The sequence below is a fragment of the Phyllobates terribilis genome, unplaced genomic scaffold, assembly GCF_046119375.1.
Source record: "Phyllobates terribilis strain yellow unplaced genomic scaffold, ASM4611937v1 Scaffold_7__3_contigs__length_470593459, whole genome shotgun sequence".
NCBI classification, from domain to species: Eukaryota; Metazoa; Chordata; class Amphibia; order Anura; family Dendrobatidae; genus Phyllobates; species Phyllobates terribilis.
In genome coordinates, this window is record NW_027362767.1 from 251,012,344 (window position 1) to 251,029,104 (window position 16,761).

At 50.9% G+C, this 16,761-nt stretch overlaps 1 protein-coding gene across 2 annotated transcripts in view; it reads left to right on the forward strand.

Annotated features, from left to right (window-relative positions):
• The window catches only part of ADAMTS13 (ADAM metallopeptidase with thrombospondin type 1 motif 13), a 49,379-nt gene extending 34,437 nt beyond the window's left edge, over positions 1-14,942 (forward strand). Inside the window, exons 26-32 of one of the 2 annotated variants that reach the window (XM_073640237.1) lie at positions 11,232-11,408; positions 11,557-11,761; positions 11,837-12,107; positions 12,512-12,658; positions 13,305-13,481; positions 13,593-13,771; positions 14,529-14,942. In XM_073640237.1, the coding sequence (XP_073496338.1) occupies positions 11,232-11,408; positions 11,557-11,761; positions 11,837-12,107; positions 12,512-12,658; positions 13,305-13,481; positions 13,593-13,771; positions 14,529-14,717 (1,345 nt within the window). In that variant the 3' untranslated portion in view covers positions 14,718-14,942. The remainder of the gene's footprint in view (positions 1-11,231; positions 11,409-11,556; positions 11,762-11,836; positions 12,108-12,511; positions 12,659-13,304; positions 13,482-13,592; positions 13,772-14,528) is intronic. The other variant, XM_073640238.1, reaches the window with a different exon arrangement.
• Positions 14,943-16,761: the final 1,819 nt, after the last annotated feature.

Sequence of the window (16,761 nt, forward strand, 5' to 3'; positions counted from 1 at the left end):
GAGGCAGGCTCCGGCCTCCTGTAGACCTCTGCGCCACCCTCCCCCTGCCGCTCCTGTTGGCCGCGCTCCGGAGTGGTAACTTCCGGGCATGCGGTGCCTGTTTCACGATGGCGGCGCCCTGTCAAGCTCCCGGGCCATTTTTTTCTGTTTGGAGCCCCAGCCTGGGAAGGGGGGGGGGCCCTTGAACCGGAGGAGGTTCTGGATGGCCCTATATTAGGGGGGGTTATCCTGGGAGCGTGGCACGCTTCTGCACCTCTGGACCATCCAGAAAGGAATCATCGGTTCCGCTACAGCCTCCGAATCCGGTACCCGTTTGTGACTTCAGGGGTGAGTGATCTTCGTGAATGTCACCCTTTAGTAATGGGAAGTCTCTTATGTGCTTCTTTTTGTAGGAGCCTAGGAAGAGTAGCGCCAAGCTAAAGCACAGGATTTGTGCCCTATGCCAAACTTCCCTTCCCAAAAGCCGCTTTGCCCGAACTGCATTGCTAAAACTATTGCAGAAAATTCTCAGGATTTCGCATCTAATTTGAAATCCATAGTCCATGCAGAGGTTCAGGGATCCCTGAGGGTGTTGTTTAGAGGGAAGAAAAAATCCCATAGAGATGTCTCCTCCAACTCTGATTCCTCCCAGTCTGAGGATCTATGGCTGAGTGATTCATCATCCTCTTCCTCATCAGATAATGGTAGACCCTGTGTAGCATCGGCGTCTCTGCCCCTTGCTAGGCAGAGACGCCGTCCCTCTCACCTCCTCGCTCCTGGCGCGGCGTCCTCTAGCTCTTCTCTCCCCGCTGCTTCCGGCACGCGCTCCTTCCCCGGCTGTGTGCTTAGGGCGCGCGCGCGCTCCCCCTCTCTTAAAGGGACCGCGCGCGCCGTCCTAAGGAGTCCCCGGCCAATTGCCGGAGGACCTCCCATATATAAGGCACCTCCTCCAAAATGGAGGTGCCCGAGCAAAGTTGTTTGCACTGTGTCTGATTTGTGCTTCAGCCCTCAGGTCCCGCTGCTAGCCTGACTTCTTGTCCTGCCTGCCAGCCTGTTATCTGCCCGTTGCATGCCAGCCTGTTATCTGCCCGTTACCTGCCAGCCTGCTCACCTGGAGCGCTCACCTGTTACCTGCCTGTTACCTGCCTTGGCTATCTGTCCGCTCACCTGGGAGCATCCGCCTGCCTTGTCTGTCAGACCGCTCACCTGGGAGCGCCCACCAGTTACCTGCCTCGTCTGTCTGGCCGCTCACCTGGGAGCACCCGCCTGTTACCTGCCTCGTCTGTCTGCCGGCTCACCTGGGAGCGCCAACCAGTTACCTGCCAGTTACCCGCCTCGTCTGTCTGCCCGCTCACCTGGGAGCACCAGCCTGTTTCCTGCCAGCCTGCCTGGAGACCCTGCCGTCACTTGCTGTGACCACCTTCCTGGTAAACCTAAAGACTGCTACTTGCCCTGCTTTCTCGAACTGTGACCACCTGTCTGCTACCAGAGACTTCCGCCTGCTTGCAGTGTCCATCCGCCATACCGGTCAGTCCCAGCCATCTGACCCGTGGGAGCCACCTGCTCTCTTACAAGGTCGTCCCCAGAGTAGCACCTGGTCCCTCAGCCCGGATCCTCCCTGGTCACGGTGTCGTTAGCTGCCGTACGACCAGGGTCGGTTCGGGTGGATACTTAGTCACGCCCCTCTGGGTCCCTCCTTGCACCTCGGCACAGAGGTTCCACCACCCGGACCCGTAACAGTTTGCTCGGGCAATGGAACCCGGTGGCACCCAAGCTCCCTCGCTCTCTGACCTATACCAGGAAGTCTCCCGTCAGAGATCCCAGCAGGAGTCCATCCTGAACCACCTGCGGAATGTCAACTCCCGCCTGGACACACTGACTGCTCCACCAGCAACCACCGCTAGTCGCACGACTCGCACCCCAGCAGCGCCGCTGCCCACCAATACCATGGCATCCTGCCCCGGACCCCGGCTTTCTGCACCTCCTCGTTTCGGAGGCGACCCCGCTCAAGCTCGGGGCTTCATAAACCAGTGCACCCTGCACTTTGAACTCTTGGCTCACCAGTTTATCTCCGACCGGGCCAAAGTGGCATTCATCATGTCCCATCTCACTGGGGAGGCACTGGCATGGCTTAACCCCCTGTGGGAGAGAGGGGACCCCCTGGTGTCCGACCTGTCGTCTTTCCTCACTGCTTTCCGGAGAGTCTTCGATGAACCGGGACAAAAGACCTCATCTGCCTCCTCTCTGCTACGTCTCCGCCAAGGGAGTCTCACCGTGGGCCAATATGCCATACGGTTCCGCACCCTCGCTTCTGAGCTTGCCTGGGATAACGAGGCCCTGGTGTCCGTCTTCTGGGAGGGTCTTTCCGGTCGGATTAAAGATGAGCTCGCCGGTCGGGACATTCCTACCACCCTGGATGACCTGGTGTCGCTGGCTACCCGGATTGACATCCGGTTTCAAGAACGCACCAAAGAGACCACCCGTGAGAGAAGGTTTCCCCGCCTAGCTCCTACTTTCCAGAGACCTGTCTCCTCTTCTGTCACTCCCCGGGTGCACTCACCCGAGCCCATGCAGATCGACCAGACCAAGATGGTCAAATCTCGCCAAGACTCACGCCGAGCCGAGGGGAGCTGTTTCTATTGTGGCAGTAAGGAGCACCTGATCCGTTCCTGCCCCGAGAGGCCGGGAAACTCCAGTGTCTAGGACCGCTCGGAGAGGTCGCCCTAGACAAAAGTAAGTCCTCTCCAACCCTGACTTTGTCTGTATCTATCTCCTGGGGAGAGAACCGTCACTTTGAACTCGCCCACCTGGATTCTGGATCCGCTGGAAACCTCATCTCCCAATCCCTGGTTGAGAAATACCGTATTCCCACCAAGTCTCTGGCTGAACCTTTGTCAGTCGCCTCCGTGGATGGAAGACTCCTTCCGGTGACCATCCTGCTCGTCACGGAACCCATAACCCTGCAGGTGGGAATGCTGCACTCTGAGGTAATCTCCTTCCATGTGTTGCCCGGACTCTCCCACTCCCTATTGCTAGGTCTACCTTGGCTCCAGACACATGAACCCGTGTTGAACTGGCATTCCGGTGAAGTACTCCGGTGGGGGCCGCTCTGCCATAGGACCTGCCTGGTTCCGGTTCGTCCTCCACCTACCCCAGCTAATTTACCCGGTCTTCCGGCTCCTTACTGGCCCTATGCTGACGTCTTCAGTAAAAAGGAAGCAGAGACATTGCCACCTCATAGGCCATATGATTGCACGATCGACCTGGTACCTGGCGCCACTCCACCCCGTGGGCGTATTTATCCGTTGTCTGCGGCTGAAACCCGGGCCATGTCTGAGTACATAGAGGAGAATCTGGCCAGGGGATTCATCCGGAAGTCTACTTCCCCAGCTGGAGCCGGATTCTTCTTTGTCAAAAAAAAGGATGTCTCGCTACGCCCCTGTATTGACTATAGAGGACTCAATCAGATCACGGTTAAAAATAAATACCCCCTTCCGCTCATCTCTGAGTTATTTGATCACCTTAAAGGCGCCAGGATCTTTTCCAAGCTGGATCTACGTGGAGCGTATAACCTGGTCCGTATCCGTCAAGGAGACGAGTGGAAAATGGTATTTAATACCCGGGACGGACACTATGAGTACCGTGTGATGCCCTTCGGCCTCTGCAATGCTCCCGCCGTCTTCCAAGAACTGGTCAACGACATCTTCCGTGACCTTCTTTACTCCTGCGTGGTGGTATTCCTGGACGACATCTTGGTCTTCTCTCCGGATCTTCCCACACACCGGAGGGATGTTCGTCAGGTCCTGCTTAGGCTCAGGCAGAACCACCTCTATGCTAAATACGAGAAGTGCCTTTTTGAGCAGACCTCTCTTCCATTCCTGGGCTATGTTATCTCCCAGACAGGCTTGCGAATGGATCCCGAAAAGCTCTCTGCTGTCCTAAAATGGCCCCGTCCGGAGAGCTTGAAGGCGATACAGCGATTCCTGGGCTTCGCTAATTACTATCGTCTCTTCATTCCTCACTTCTCGTCTCGGACTGCTCCCATATCTGCGCTCACCCGTAAGGGAGCAAATCCCAAGGTATGGCCACCCGAAGCTGAGGAGGCCTTCCTTTCCCTGAAGCAAGCCTTCTCCTCTGCCCCTGTGCTGCACCGTCCGGACTGCAACAAACAGTTCTACCTGGAGGTTGATGCTTCCTCCTCTGGAGCGGGAGCGGTGCTCACCCAAAAGTCTTCATCCGGGAGAATGGTAACCTGCGGTTTTTTCTCCAAAATCTTCTCCTCCTCTGAGCGCAATTACTCCACAGGAGACAGAGAACTGCTGGCCGTCAAATTGGCACTGGGGGAGTGGCGCTATCTGCTTGAAGGGGCTCTATACCCGGTGATCATCTACACGGATCACAAAAACCTGGCATATCTCCAAAATGCCCAGAGACTTAATCCACGTCAGGCCCGGTGGTCTTTGTTTTTTGCCCGCTTCGATTTCATCCTTCATTTCCGCCCGGCGGACAAGAATGTCAAAGCTGATGCCTTGTCCCGATCCTTCCTGTCCTCTGACCAAGAGAAGGAGCCTATGCACATTATCGACCCTTCCAAGGTGATGAATGTGGCCCCCTTGGATTTGACTCGTCTTCCACCCGGCAAGACATTCGTGGCGGCTCCTGACCGTGAGAAGGTTCTAAGCTGGGGTCATTCTTCTAAACTAGCTGGCCATGCCGGCCAAAAGAAGACCTTCCTACTCATTTCCCGGCATTACTGGTGGTCTACCCTGCGTAAGGATGTGGTAGACTTCGTCTCTGCCTGTTCATCTTGTGGCCGCAACAAAGTTCCCAGACACTAACCAGCTGGTCATCTCCTGCCACTTCCCATACCTGTTGCCCCGTGGCAACACATCGCTATGGACTTCATTACCGATCTCCCTGTTTCTGCCGGGTGTACTGTCATTTGGGTGGTCGCAGACTGCTTTTCTAAAATGGCCCACTTCATTCCCCTGCCTGGTCTCCCATCTGCACCTGAGCTGGCTAAGGACTTTATCCGCCATATCTTCCGTCTCCATGGCCTACCCCTCCACATCGTGTCGGATCGAGGGGTTCAGTTCACCTCACGCTTCTGAAGAGCCACGTGTAAACTGCTGGACGTCACCCTGGATTTCTCCTCCGCTTACCACCCTCAGTCCAATGGTCAAGTGGAGCGGATCAATCAGATCCTTACCAGCTATCTCCAGCACTTTGTTAATGCCCACCATTCTGATTGGGTGGACCTCCTTCCTTGGGCCGAATTATCTTATAATAACCATGAGAGCGAATCCTCTTCCAAGTCCCCGTTCTTTATTGTCTATGGCCAACACCCCCGGATTCCGTTTCCCGTCTCTGCCTCTGTGGACAACCCTGCCGCGCAATCTCTTGTCAGCGAGTTTTCTACCATTTGGGAGAGTACTAGGTCCGCTCTTCTTCTGTCCTCTGAGCGGATGAAGAGATATGCTGATAAGAGACGTCTGGATCCGCCTCAATTCCGTCCCGGAGACAAGGTTTGGCTCTCCTCCAAACATGTACGGCTCAAGATACCCTCCTACAAGTTAGGTCCTCGCTTCTTCGGCCCTTTCGAAATCCTCAGGCAAATTAATCCAGTGGCCTACAAATTAAAACTCCCGGCCACCTTACGGATTCCCAACTCCTTCCACGTATCTCTCCTCAAACCCGTTGTCTTTAACTCTTTTTCCAACAATCCAGGTACTTCCCCTGCTCCGGTTTCCGCTGAAGACGTCTTTGAGGTAGAGAGTATTCTGGCCACCAAGAGGGTAAGAAGAAAGACCTTTTTTCTGGTAGATTGGAAGGGGTTTGGTCCTGAGGAGAGAACTTGGGAACCCAGGGAGAACATCAACGCCCCGCTTCTCCTTGAAAAATTTCTTTCTGGCCTAAAAAAGAGGGGGCCTAAAGGGGGGGGTACTGTAGCATCGGCGTCTCTGCCTCTTGCTAGGCAGAGACGCCGTCCCTCTCACCTCCCCGCTCCTGGCGCGGCGTCCTCTAGCTCTTCTCTCCCCGCTGCTTCCGGCACTCGCTCCTTCCCCGACTGTGTGCTTAGGGCGCGCGCGCGCTCCCCTTCTCTTAAAGGGACCGCGCGCGCCGTCCTAAGGAGTCCCCGGCCAATTGCCGGAGGACCTCCCATATATAAGGCACCTCCTCCAAAATGGAGGTGCCCGAGCAAAGTTGTTTGCACTGTGTCTGATCTGTGCTTCAGCCCTCAGGTCCCGCTGCTAGCCTGACTTCTTGTCCTGCCTGCCAGCCTGTTATCTGCCCGTTGCCTGCCAGCCTGTTATATGCCCGTTGCCTGCCAGCCTGCTCACCTGGAGCGCTCACCTGTTACCTGCCTGTTACCTGCCTTGGCTATCTGTCTGCTCACCTGGGAACATCCGCCTGCCATGTCTGTCAGACCGCTCACCTGGGAGCACCCGCCTGTTACCTGCCTTGTCTGTCTGCCGGCTCACCTGGGAGAGCCCACCAGTTACCTGCCAGTTACCCGCCTCGTCTGTCTGCCCGCTCACATGGGAGCACCAGCCTGTTTCCTGCCAGCCTGCCTGGAGACCCTGCAGTCATTTGCTGTGACCACCTTCCTGGTAAACCTAAAGACTGCTACTTGCCCTGCTTTCTCGAACTGTGACCACCTGTCTGCTACCAGAGACTTCCGCCTGCTTGCAGTGTCCATCCGCCATACCGGTCAGTCCCAGCCATCTGACCCGTGGGAGCCACCTGCTCTCTTACAAGGTTGTCCCCAGAGTAGCACCTGGTCCCTCAGCCCAGATCCTCCCTGGTCACGGTGTCGTTAGCTGCCATACGACCAGGGTCGGTTCGGGTGGATACTTAGTCACGCCCCTCTGGGTCCCTCCTTGCACCTCGGCACAGAGGTTCCACCACCCAAACCCGTAACACCCTGCTTCCCCATCGAGGGTACAGACAGACTGGTTAGAGCAGTCAGATCAACCATGGGTCTGGGGGAGGAGAAAGCATCCAAATCCCAGGAAGACGTTATGTTTGTGGGCCTTGGAGAAAAAAAAGAAGCGCTCCTTTCTGGTAAACACTAAAATTCAGGGCCTCATTGACTGAGAGTGGAAGAAACCAGAGAGATCAGGGGCCTTACCCTCCTTCTCTAAAAGAAGGTACCCCTTTGAAGAGAAGAACTCTGAGCCTTGGGATAAAATCCCCAAAGTTGACGGGACTGTAGCCAGGACATCCAAAAAATCTTCCCTACCCTTGGAGGATTCAGGCGTCCTAAAGGATGCCCTTGATAAAAAGGCTCACTCCTTTCTGCGTCACACTTGGGAAGCTGCAGCAGGAGGCCTGAAGCCGGCGGTAGCTGGCACCTGTGTGGCAAGTTCTCTAATGGTGTGGCTCCAACAATTGGAAGACCAACTTAGGGATAAAAAGATCCCTAGGGATAGAATCCTTTCAAATCTACCCCTAATGCAGGCAGCATCGGCCTTCCTGGCGGACTCTTCAGCGGACTCTGTTAGACTTTCGGCTAGATTAGCAAGTCTATCTAATGCTGCCAGACGGGCCTTGTGGCTCAAGGGTTGTCCAGGCGACCTACAATCCAAACATAAATTATGTTCCCTCCCATGTGACGGCAGACTCCTGTTTGGCCAGAAGCTGGATGACCTTTTAGAAAAAGCGGGCGATAGGAACAAAGGGTTCCCAGGATTTTCAGGGGACTCAAAAAGGTTTAGTTTTCGGAGACAGGAGAAGATGGGAGTCCAAATCCAAGAGGGAGTCAGGCTATATGTTTGGAGGACCGTCCTCAAATACAAAAAAGTCTTCCCAATGACGCCAGGCCGGAGGTAGGGGGGAGGCTTTCCCACTTTCTTCCAGCTTGGAAAGCCAATATATCAAACCCCTGGATTCTGAATATTGTGAGTGGTGGCCTGAAAATACGGTTCAGCCAGATTCCTCGCCGGACCTTTATGATTACCCCCAAAAGGAAGGTCCAGGAAGAACAAATAGCCCTGGAGTCGGAAGTATTAGGGTTAGTAGAGAAACTGGTCCTTCTCGAAGTTCCGATACCACAAAGGGGGAAGGTATTCTATTCCCCTCTGTTCATGATAAAAAAAAAACGCAATGGGTCTTTAAGGACCATCATCAACCTCAGGAGTCTAAACCAGTTGATGGAGAACCAGACTTTCAAGATGGAGTCAGTGAGCTTGGCAGTGAAGCTCTTGCACCACAATTGCTTTAAGGCAGAAATAGACTTGAAGGATGCATATTATCACGTTCCAAATCATCCAGACTACCAGAAGTATCTGAGAGTAGCCCTGTTCATTCAGAAAGAGCTGAGACATTTTCAGTTTACTGCCCTACCCTTCGGCCTCTCCATAGCCTCGAGAATATTCACAAAATTAATAGCGGAAGTAACAACCTTTCTACGAATCAAGAGCGTAGTGATCGTGCCCTATTTAGACGACTTTTTGGTAATAGGGAAATTAGAAGTCCACTGCTCCAGTCAACTTCTAGAAATCACGGCGGTGTTGCAACCAGCTAGGGTGGTTGGTAAATTCCCAAAAGTCAAAACTAACCCCCTCAAGGACTCGGATCTTCCTAGGTCTAATCCTGGATTCTCGTCTTCAAGCCTGCTTCCTCCCAGAAGACAAGGTCCGCAAAATAATCAATTTAGTCTTGAAAGCCATGCGGTCTCCAGTGATGTCCCTAAGAGAGGCAATGTCCCTCCTGGGCTCTATGACGGCCTGTCTCCCAGCAGTCAAATGGGCTCAGGGGCATATGAGACTTCTTCAGTGGGAGGTCCTGTCAGCGCAGAGGTCCTTCAACGGGCATTTAGAAAGCAAGTTATCTCTCTCCCCAGAAGCTGTAGATTCCCTTTCATGGTGGACAGACAGGGGAAATCTGACCTCAGGCGTGCAGTGGTCCAGACCAGTAGATCGGGTGATTACGACCGATGCGAGCATCTCCGGATGGGGGGGTCATCTGGCAGAGCTCTCAGTACAGGGTCACTGGACATACCACGAGATGGGGGCATCCTCAGACTTAAAAGAACTTTGGGCAGTGGAGAAATCCCTGATAGGCTTCCTTCCTCACATTCATGGTCACCACGTCCAGGTCAGGTCCGACAACCGGACATCAGTAGCCTATGTAAATCACCAGGGGGGGAACAAGGTCATGCTCCCTGATGGCTGTGGCAGACAGAATCCTTCATCTGGCAGAGCAACACCTCCCTGCCACACCCTAAGACAGGGGGAATGGAGCTTAAACCCGGGGGTCTTCCAACAGATTGTCCAGTTATGGGGACAGCCAGACATAGATCTGTTCACCACAAGAGCAAACGGGAAGGTAGACAGATTCTGTTCCTTAAACCCAGCAGAAAATCTCCATGCTGTAGATGCCCTCCTGATTCCTTGGAAGTTCAGGAAGGCCTATGCCTTTCCCCCATTAGTAATGGTTCCAGCAGTGGTGAGGAAGATTCGGGAGGATGGCGCAAGGATAATTCTTATAGCCCCTTTTTGGCCCAAGAGGCCTTGGTTCTCCCTGCTTCAACTAATGTCGGTTTCAGATCCCTGGGTTCTACCAGAGAGGCTGGACCTTCTCATTCAGGGACCACTATTCCACACCCAAGCCAAAGGTTTCCATCTTGTGGCGTGGAATTTGAGAGGTCACTACTAAGTAACAAGGGTTTTTCACCAGGGTTAGTCTCTACCTTGCTGGGTAGTACGAAACCAATAACGACTAAAATTTATAACCGAGTCTGGAGGAAATTCCTAGATTTTATAGATGCCCCGTTATCAGACAAGCCTCCAATCAAGGGAATCCTGGAGTTTCTGGACCTGAATTTGGTCTTGAACGCACTTACCAGTGACCCATTCGAGCCCCTACAGGATGTCTCTCCAAAGATCCTCACCCTTAAGACCATCCTCTTAGTGGCCTTAACGTCTGCTCGTAGGGTGGGTGACCTGCAGGCCCTTTCGGTTGATCCTCCCTACACACAAATTTATGATGATAGGGTCACCTTGCGACCAGATCCAGCATACCTTCCCAAAGTGGTATCTAGATTTCACTGTAACCAGGAAATTGTACTACCCTCGTTTTGCAGCAATCCAAAAAACCCAGGGAAGTTAGGTTCCATAACCTACATGTTAGAAGATCCCTACTACAGTACATTAACATGACTAGTGTATGGAGGAAGGACCATTCCTTGTTCCTGGCCTTTCAGGGGAATAGGAAAAGTCACGGGGTGTCCAAGGGTACCATTTCTAGGTGGCTTAGGGAGCCCATTTGTTTAGCATATACGTCCACAAGAGTTCCGGCCCCGGACAATGTCAAGGCTCATTCCACCAGAGCAGTCGCAACCTCCTGGGCGGAGAGGGTAGACGTCTCAATCGATCAGATATGTAGAGCTGCTACTTGGTCTACACCATCCACCTTCTATAAACACTATCGGTTGGATCTGTCCTCCTCTGACCTCACCTTTGGGAGAAGGGTACTTCAGGCGGTGGTCCCTCCCTAGGGTGCTCTCAAGGTGTGCTGTCATAGGTGAGGGGAAAACACCAAGGTTACTTACCGGTAGCCGTTTTTTCCTGAACCCATGACAGCACCCGTAGTTCCCCCCCCCTTTTTTTTTCTGTTTCTCACACCCTGGTGTGCACTGTATTGGGTGTTATATATATTGTAGGTGTTGGTTATATGTCTAACCTTTTTGAGAGGTCCTCTCAATGCTCTGTAAACTGAAGCGAGGGAGAGGTACCGCCCTTTTATTTCAGACGGTTTCCTGTCCTTGATGGGGCGGATCCCTCTCAAACTGTGCTGTCATGGGTTCAGGAAAAACCGGCTACCGGTAAGCAACCTTGGTGTTTTTTACTTAAATGCATGTATTTGGGGCTAAAAATCACTTCTGCTATTCAATTCCATTGCAAATTTTGCACCGTTTTGCTTTTACAGGCTCTTTTTTCCCTGGCACATTCAACTTTGATGTGGTCTGTGCTCATAAATCAGCTGAAAGGAGCTCAAAAAAGAGAGACATAAGAGGGTTAGAAATTCTCCCATTGGACTGTCAGAACCAGCTCAATGACAAGTTTTTATTTAACCAAGTCTGCAGCCAACAAAAGCCAGCACAACCACAAAGGCTATGAAAGACAAGAGTGCAACCTTTTTAATAACAGCCTAAAATACATGCATTTAAGTAAGAAAAATAAATTGTCTGATTTTGGAGCAAAATTTCTTAAATCTTCTAAAACGTTGTGGGTTTTTTTTTTCTCCAGGTGGCGCTATAAATCAGGATCTTGTAGTGTAAGTTGTGGAGGCGGCATCTTACAGAGAGTTCTGTACTGCACCAGAGAAGGAGAAGCTGAAGAAAAAATAGTTGCAGATAATGAATGTCAGCATTTGCCTCATCCTCAAGAACAGGAACCGTGCAACCACCAGCAGTGCCCCCCGAGGTACAAGTACAGAATACTTTTCTACATCTTTTATCAAAATTGTTTACTCGGTTGCACGGCTGACTACGACTACGTCAGCAGGTATTGGATATCTTATAGGCACCGTGTTATTTGTGCAGCTGAACGTTCTTTTCTCATTCACTACAAGGTGGCGAGTGGTAGAAGTCAGTCCATGTTCTGCAGCTTGTGGGTACGGAGTATCCAAGCAGAAGGTGTCATGTATGGAGACAGTGGCTGGAGCAGAGAATGAGGTGGACGCAGCGTCTTGCCCATCTCATGAGAGACCTCTGTCCGTCATCCCTTGCTTTATGGCCAGCTGCTTCTACACGTGGGATGTGGGGGCCTGGACTCAGGTACTGATCAACCACAAAAGGAGGCGCCTTGTCTGCACTAATAGGAATAGTAATGAATGTATTCTTAACCTTTAGTGCTCAGTTACTTGTGGAAACGGCATTCAAAGACGTCAAGAATTTTGCATCAACTCCAAGACTCATCAGCAAGTGAGTCCCACATTCTGCTTGAACTCCCCGAAACCTATAACCATGAGAGGATGTTCAGAGAACCCCTGCCTCTTGGAAACCCAGACGTCACAGGCAGACGTGGCGCGTGCCCCATTGTCGACATCTGCTGTCCCTAACCAGAAACCTCAATTTAAAGCTGCTCCAATGTCTGACAGACCAAAGCATATGGACGATGCAGGTGAAGATGGTAACTGTGGTTTGAGTGTTGTTCTGTCCAATCCTGATTACATTATTTTACCAAATTGTTTCCATGTGCAGCAGAGACTGCCAGTCGGAAATTGATATGATTAAATTTGCTGCACATCGATTGTTTCTGCGGATTCCATCCTCCATAAAGGGGTGAATTCCACCAAAATCTGCAGCAAACCTCGCCCAATGTCCATGTAGTCATAAAGTTGACCCCAAAAGATTGAATACTGATGGACTGGATTGTGTCCCATCTATCAGACTCCTGACCCTACAGCCCAATAAGCAGCCTGAATGGTCAGATGACTGTATGGACAGGGTGTCATCACTTCCGGTCCTGAGAATGTGGGGTTAGATCCTCATGTTCCTCCTCACTAGTATCATTGTCTTTCGCAGATGTCTGTGGTCGTCTCTTCATGAATTCATCCGGAGTAATAAATACTACCGGCCTTCTGGAAAAAGATTGTATATTCTCAATCGGACGTCCGCTCGGGGAAGTGATTGTTGTCAAAGTCCTCTCAAGCTCCCTCAACTGCACGGCCGGTGGGTTTCTGTGATGGGGATTACTAGAATCGCTTTTAGGGTCTTCTCTATATTTACATGTCATATATGTATATTTTTCACCTTTAGAGATGGTCCATCATGGAGGTTTCAAAAATAACAACAAATAGCAGACCCCAAGCGCCTCTAAAAGGTGCCCGACTAATTATAGGACAAGCCCCTTCAGCATACACCAAACCCTAAACGGATGAAGACAAGATCAGAGCTAATAAGATATATAGACCCCATACTTGGCCACTTTAGGCAGACACCAAGCCAGACCCCCACAGTTTACAGTCAGATCCCCCCTCGTTTATGCATCTCAAGTTCAGATCCCCACTTCTCCCCATTGTTGTGCTTCCCCCCTCTCCACCCAAGAAAGGACAGCGCCCCGGAGTGTCAGATTTAACAAGTTTTCTGGGATAACCTCTCTTTTTCCGGAAGACTCCCTGATGTTCTAGAAGAGTTGTCATGTCATCAACGAGAGGTTCTCCTTCAATAGAAGTCTTCAGAGGCTGGACAGACATCTGTCTGAGATGGTTTAGTGAATCCTGCATTGAGCAGGGGGTTGGACACGACGACCCTGGAGGTCCCCTCCAACTCTAACATTCTATGATTCTACATCGCTTTCTTTATCTATTGACCATAGGGGAACTGATGCTATTTTACGGCAGAGCCATGTGGAGAAAGTCGTGTACCCGTCTCTCTTCGGTGACCGTGATTGCGAGATCAAACACTCTAACAGTACGACAGCGCCAAATTCATCCTGGTAACGGCATTGCACTGGCATACTGGAGCAGGTCAGCCGCAGAGAGCTACCACCAAGGTATAAAAGCTGCGATGTCCTAACCCTCATGTTCAACTGCTCTATCTGCACCTCTATAGCTTCACCCCCAGTCACCATGCCACCTGCCATGAATCTCTGTGCTTTCTACAGACTGTGATGTCCAACTTTTTGGGATGCAAGGAGACATACAGAATCCTGTTCAGCCAAAGTCTGGTTCCCCTGCATGTCGTGTTTTCATCGATGTGCCCCCCACTTTTACCATAGCTATCCACGCCCTGTATATGGATCTGAACTTAGGACAAAACGAGACAAACTCAAATTATATCCTGGTGAGTAGGCACAAGGGGGAATTTGCAAATAGGCACATTGGGGCGATGTGGGCGAAGGGAAGGGAAAGTGATTGTCAACTGCTACCCAACCCTAAACCTTCCCAGGCCAATAAGTGTTGCCCCTGGGATAATAGAGATGAATAGTTACAAACATCTATCATTAATATTAGGGTCTTATTGGTAGTCTCACCATACTGTGCCGGCATAATACTGTCATACAGCTCCTACATAATACCACCATACTATGCTCGCATGATACTGTCATACAGCTCCTACATAATATTGTGCCCACATACAATAATAATGTCATACAACTATTAAATAACACTGCTATACTGTGAACCAGAGGTGGATCCACATTAGATCGGTGGAGACGCCTTGCATATAAAGGGAATTAGGTAAAATTACAAGTTGAACTGCCATACTACTGCTGTCTAAATTATACCACCAAACAATGACACAAATGCAAGATAGTATGGACATGTAATTCCTACATAGTAGTGCCATGTAGAGCCCAAGGTCTACAGCAAATATTATCTTGGTATAAATTTTACATGGCCTGTCACTTTGAGGTTACTGTAAGCTTTGAGGATGGTCAAGACCCCATAAATTGTGCGACTCCAAGGGCCATACTTTTATTCAGTCCCACAGCACCATACAAGTGCCAAAATAATACTGCTACATACTTAGATGGGAATTTAGTATTGGGGCACAGCATTTTTTTTTTCATTTTAACATTTCAGATGATATTTTTCAGATTCGAGACATGAAGACACTGAAGTCCACCGCCTTCCACGGGAATCATTTATTTTACTGGGAGTCTTTAGGAAGCCAAGCAGAGATAGAATTCAATGGCGACTTCTCACAGGACAGAGTCAGCGTTCGGGCCCAGTACTGGGCGAGGGAGCGAGGACGGCAGAAACGGGCACAGGAGGGCACCACCTAAGGATCATGTCACCTGGGCGCTTGGAAATGATCCCATCCATTCTGCACCTTCCATGAACTTGGTCACAAATTTAAGCAAAACTTTGTTTTTGTTGCCAAGTCGCGGATACATATATATGGTTTATACAATTTTATATACTTTTTTTACATTCTGATAATCTGCCACTTGTTTGTAATACCTGGGAGACTCCTCGGATTAAAACAAAACCTACATAATAGTGTAAAATGTTATATTGGCATTTTATTTTACATATTTAGATTTTACCTGAAATACTCTGTGCAGCTGAAAGTCTACTCCTAACCACCTATCAGCCCCCGGAGTCCATCACCATGATATGAATTTGAGATGGCATACCAGAGAGAGGTTAGTGTAGATTGCTTGCAGTGCATCATAACCTTGCCTTTGCTAACATCCTCACGGCCTCTCTGAAATAGTCTGTGCTGCTGGTGGACGCTGTTCCTCCTATTTCTCAGTCTCTGGAGTATAATTAGTTTCAGGTTCAGTGTTTACATGGACCCTTGGGTGACTATATCTGCACCTGACCCTAATTTGGGCACCTGCCCAGCTATGCCAGGTTTGGGTGACAGCCCTGTCACCACATCACATACAACCAATACTATGTGATTGCGCAAGAACTGAGGACAAGCTGATCCTGCTCAGCACGTGACTGTGTGCGACAACATGACTGTGCAGACACGCCTCGTTCGGCCGGCAGCACATGATATATGAGGTCACCTGTTTGTTCTGTGACATGCTACAGATTCACAGACATTTCCATAGGCCACAGATTCAGAGACGTTTCTAATAGTAGGATGTCCTGAAGAAGAAATGAGATGCTAGGAGAATGTGACCACGCGGCAGGAGGTTTCTGTCTCTCCTCTCACAAAATTACAGCACGTTGCAGCCTTTGTCATCTCAGTTGCTGCCTATGCAAAGCACAGTAGTCCAGGTGAATTTGTATCCGGCTGCTGAGCTCCACGTAGTCAGTGACTGAGACGACAGCTCACTTCTGTAATGCAGGTACCGGAATGCAACGCACAGAGACACAAGGCGAGAACAGTCAGAGATGTTTGTAAACAGTTTTATACAACAGGTATACTGAAACAAGGGATTAGCAACAAGGGTAATGAACAGTGGTTTGAAATATCAGAAAAATACGAAATTTCTCAAAGTAAGGCGCATTCTCTTAAAATAAGGCGCAGTCTCTTAAAGTAAGGTGATGCCCTCAAGCATGAGAGACACCACACAAGTTCTTTAACCGTGAATTTGGCCCTAGCGGGGGTCACCGGTTATTCCCGCTAGGCCGTGAGTCTCTTTCCGGATAAATTAAATTAAATCACGTTGTGCTACTTTAGCCCCAACCGTTCCCCTCCCAACCTGAGTACTTAAACCCAATTGTCCCCGGTACTGTGGGTGAGCAGTGGAAGTGACGGCCCTGCTCACGTATGCAGCTCCTCTCTGCTTGGCCGTTGGAGGCAGTCTCTTGAGCCTTGGATAGGGGGGTCCAGGCCTCGTCTGTCGGCGGCCGACGTCGGGTTCCGCGAACTCACTCAGCACCGCGATCAGGTTCCTAGTATCCTCAGCAGGCACAGCACTCGGGTCACAACTGTGAGGGATCCGGAGCTCTTTTACCGGTGCCCGGCTGGAGCACCTCTCAGGCCTCTGGATTTAGCCTGTCACGCGGGGTTTATCAGGACGCAGGGAGCACGTCTGCTCCTCTCTGCTGCTTGGCGCCAAAGACCCCTCAGGTTTGGCGCGCTGGCCTCTTATCTCTCTGAACTTCTTCCTGGAAGTCACCTGATCGGGTCCAGCGTCTGAATCTGCGCTTCCTGCAACTTCCCTTGTATATTTTGGTTCCGCTTGACTGTCTCTGGCCAGTAGATGGCAGTCTCGCTCCATCCTTGAAACGTCATGTTGAAGTTCTTTTACAAGCTTTCTTGCCCGTTCTACATTCCTCCCTCCTTTTTGCTCGCCAGTCCTCGGGCGAGTGGACTCCTCGCAGAATTGATGTCTCCTTCCAGGCAGTGCAAGCTCAGACAGGAGT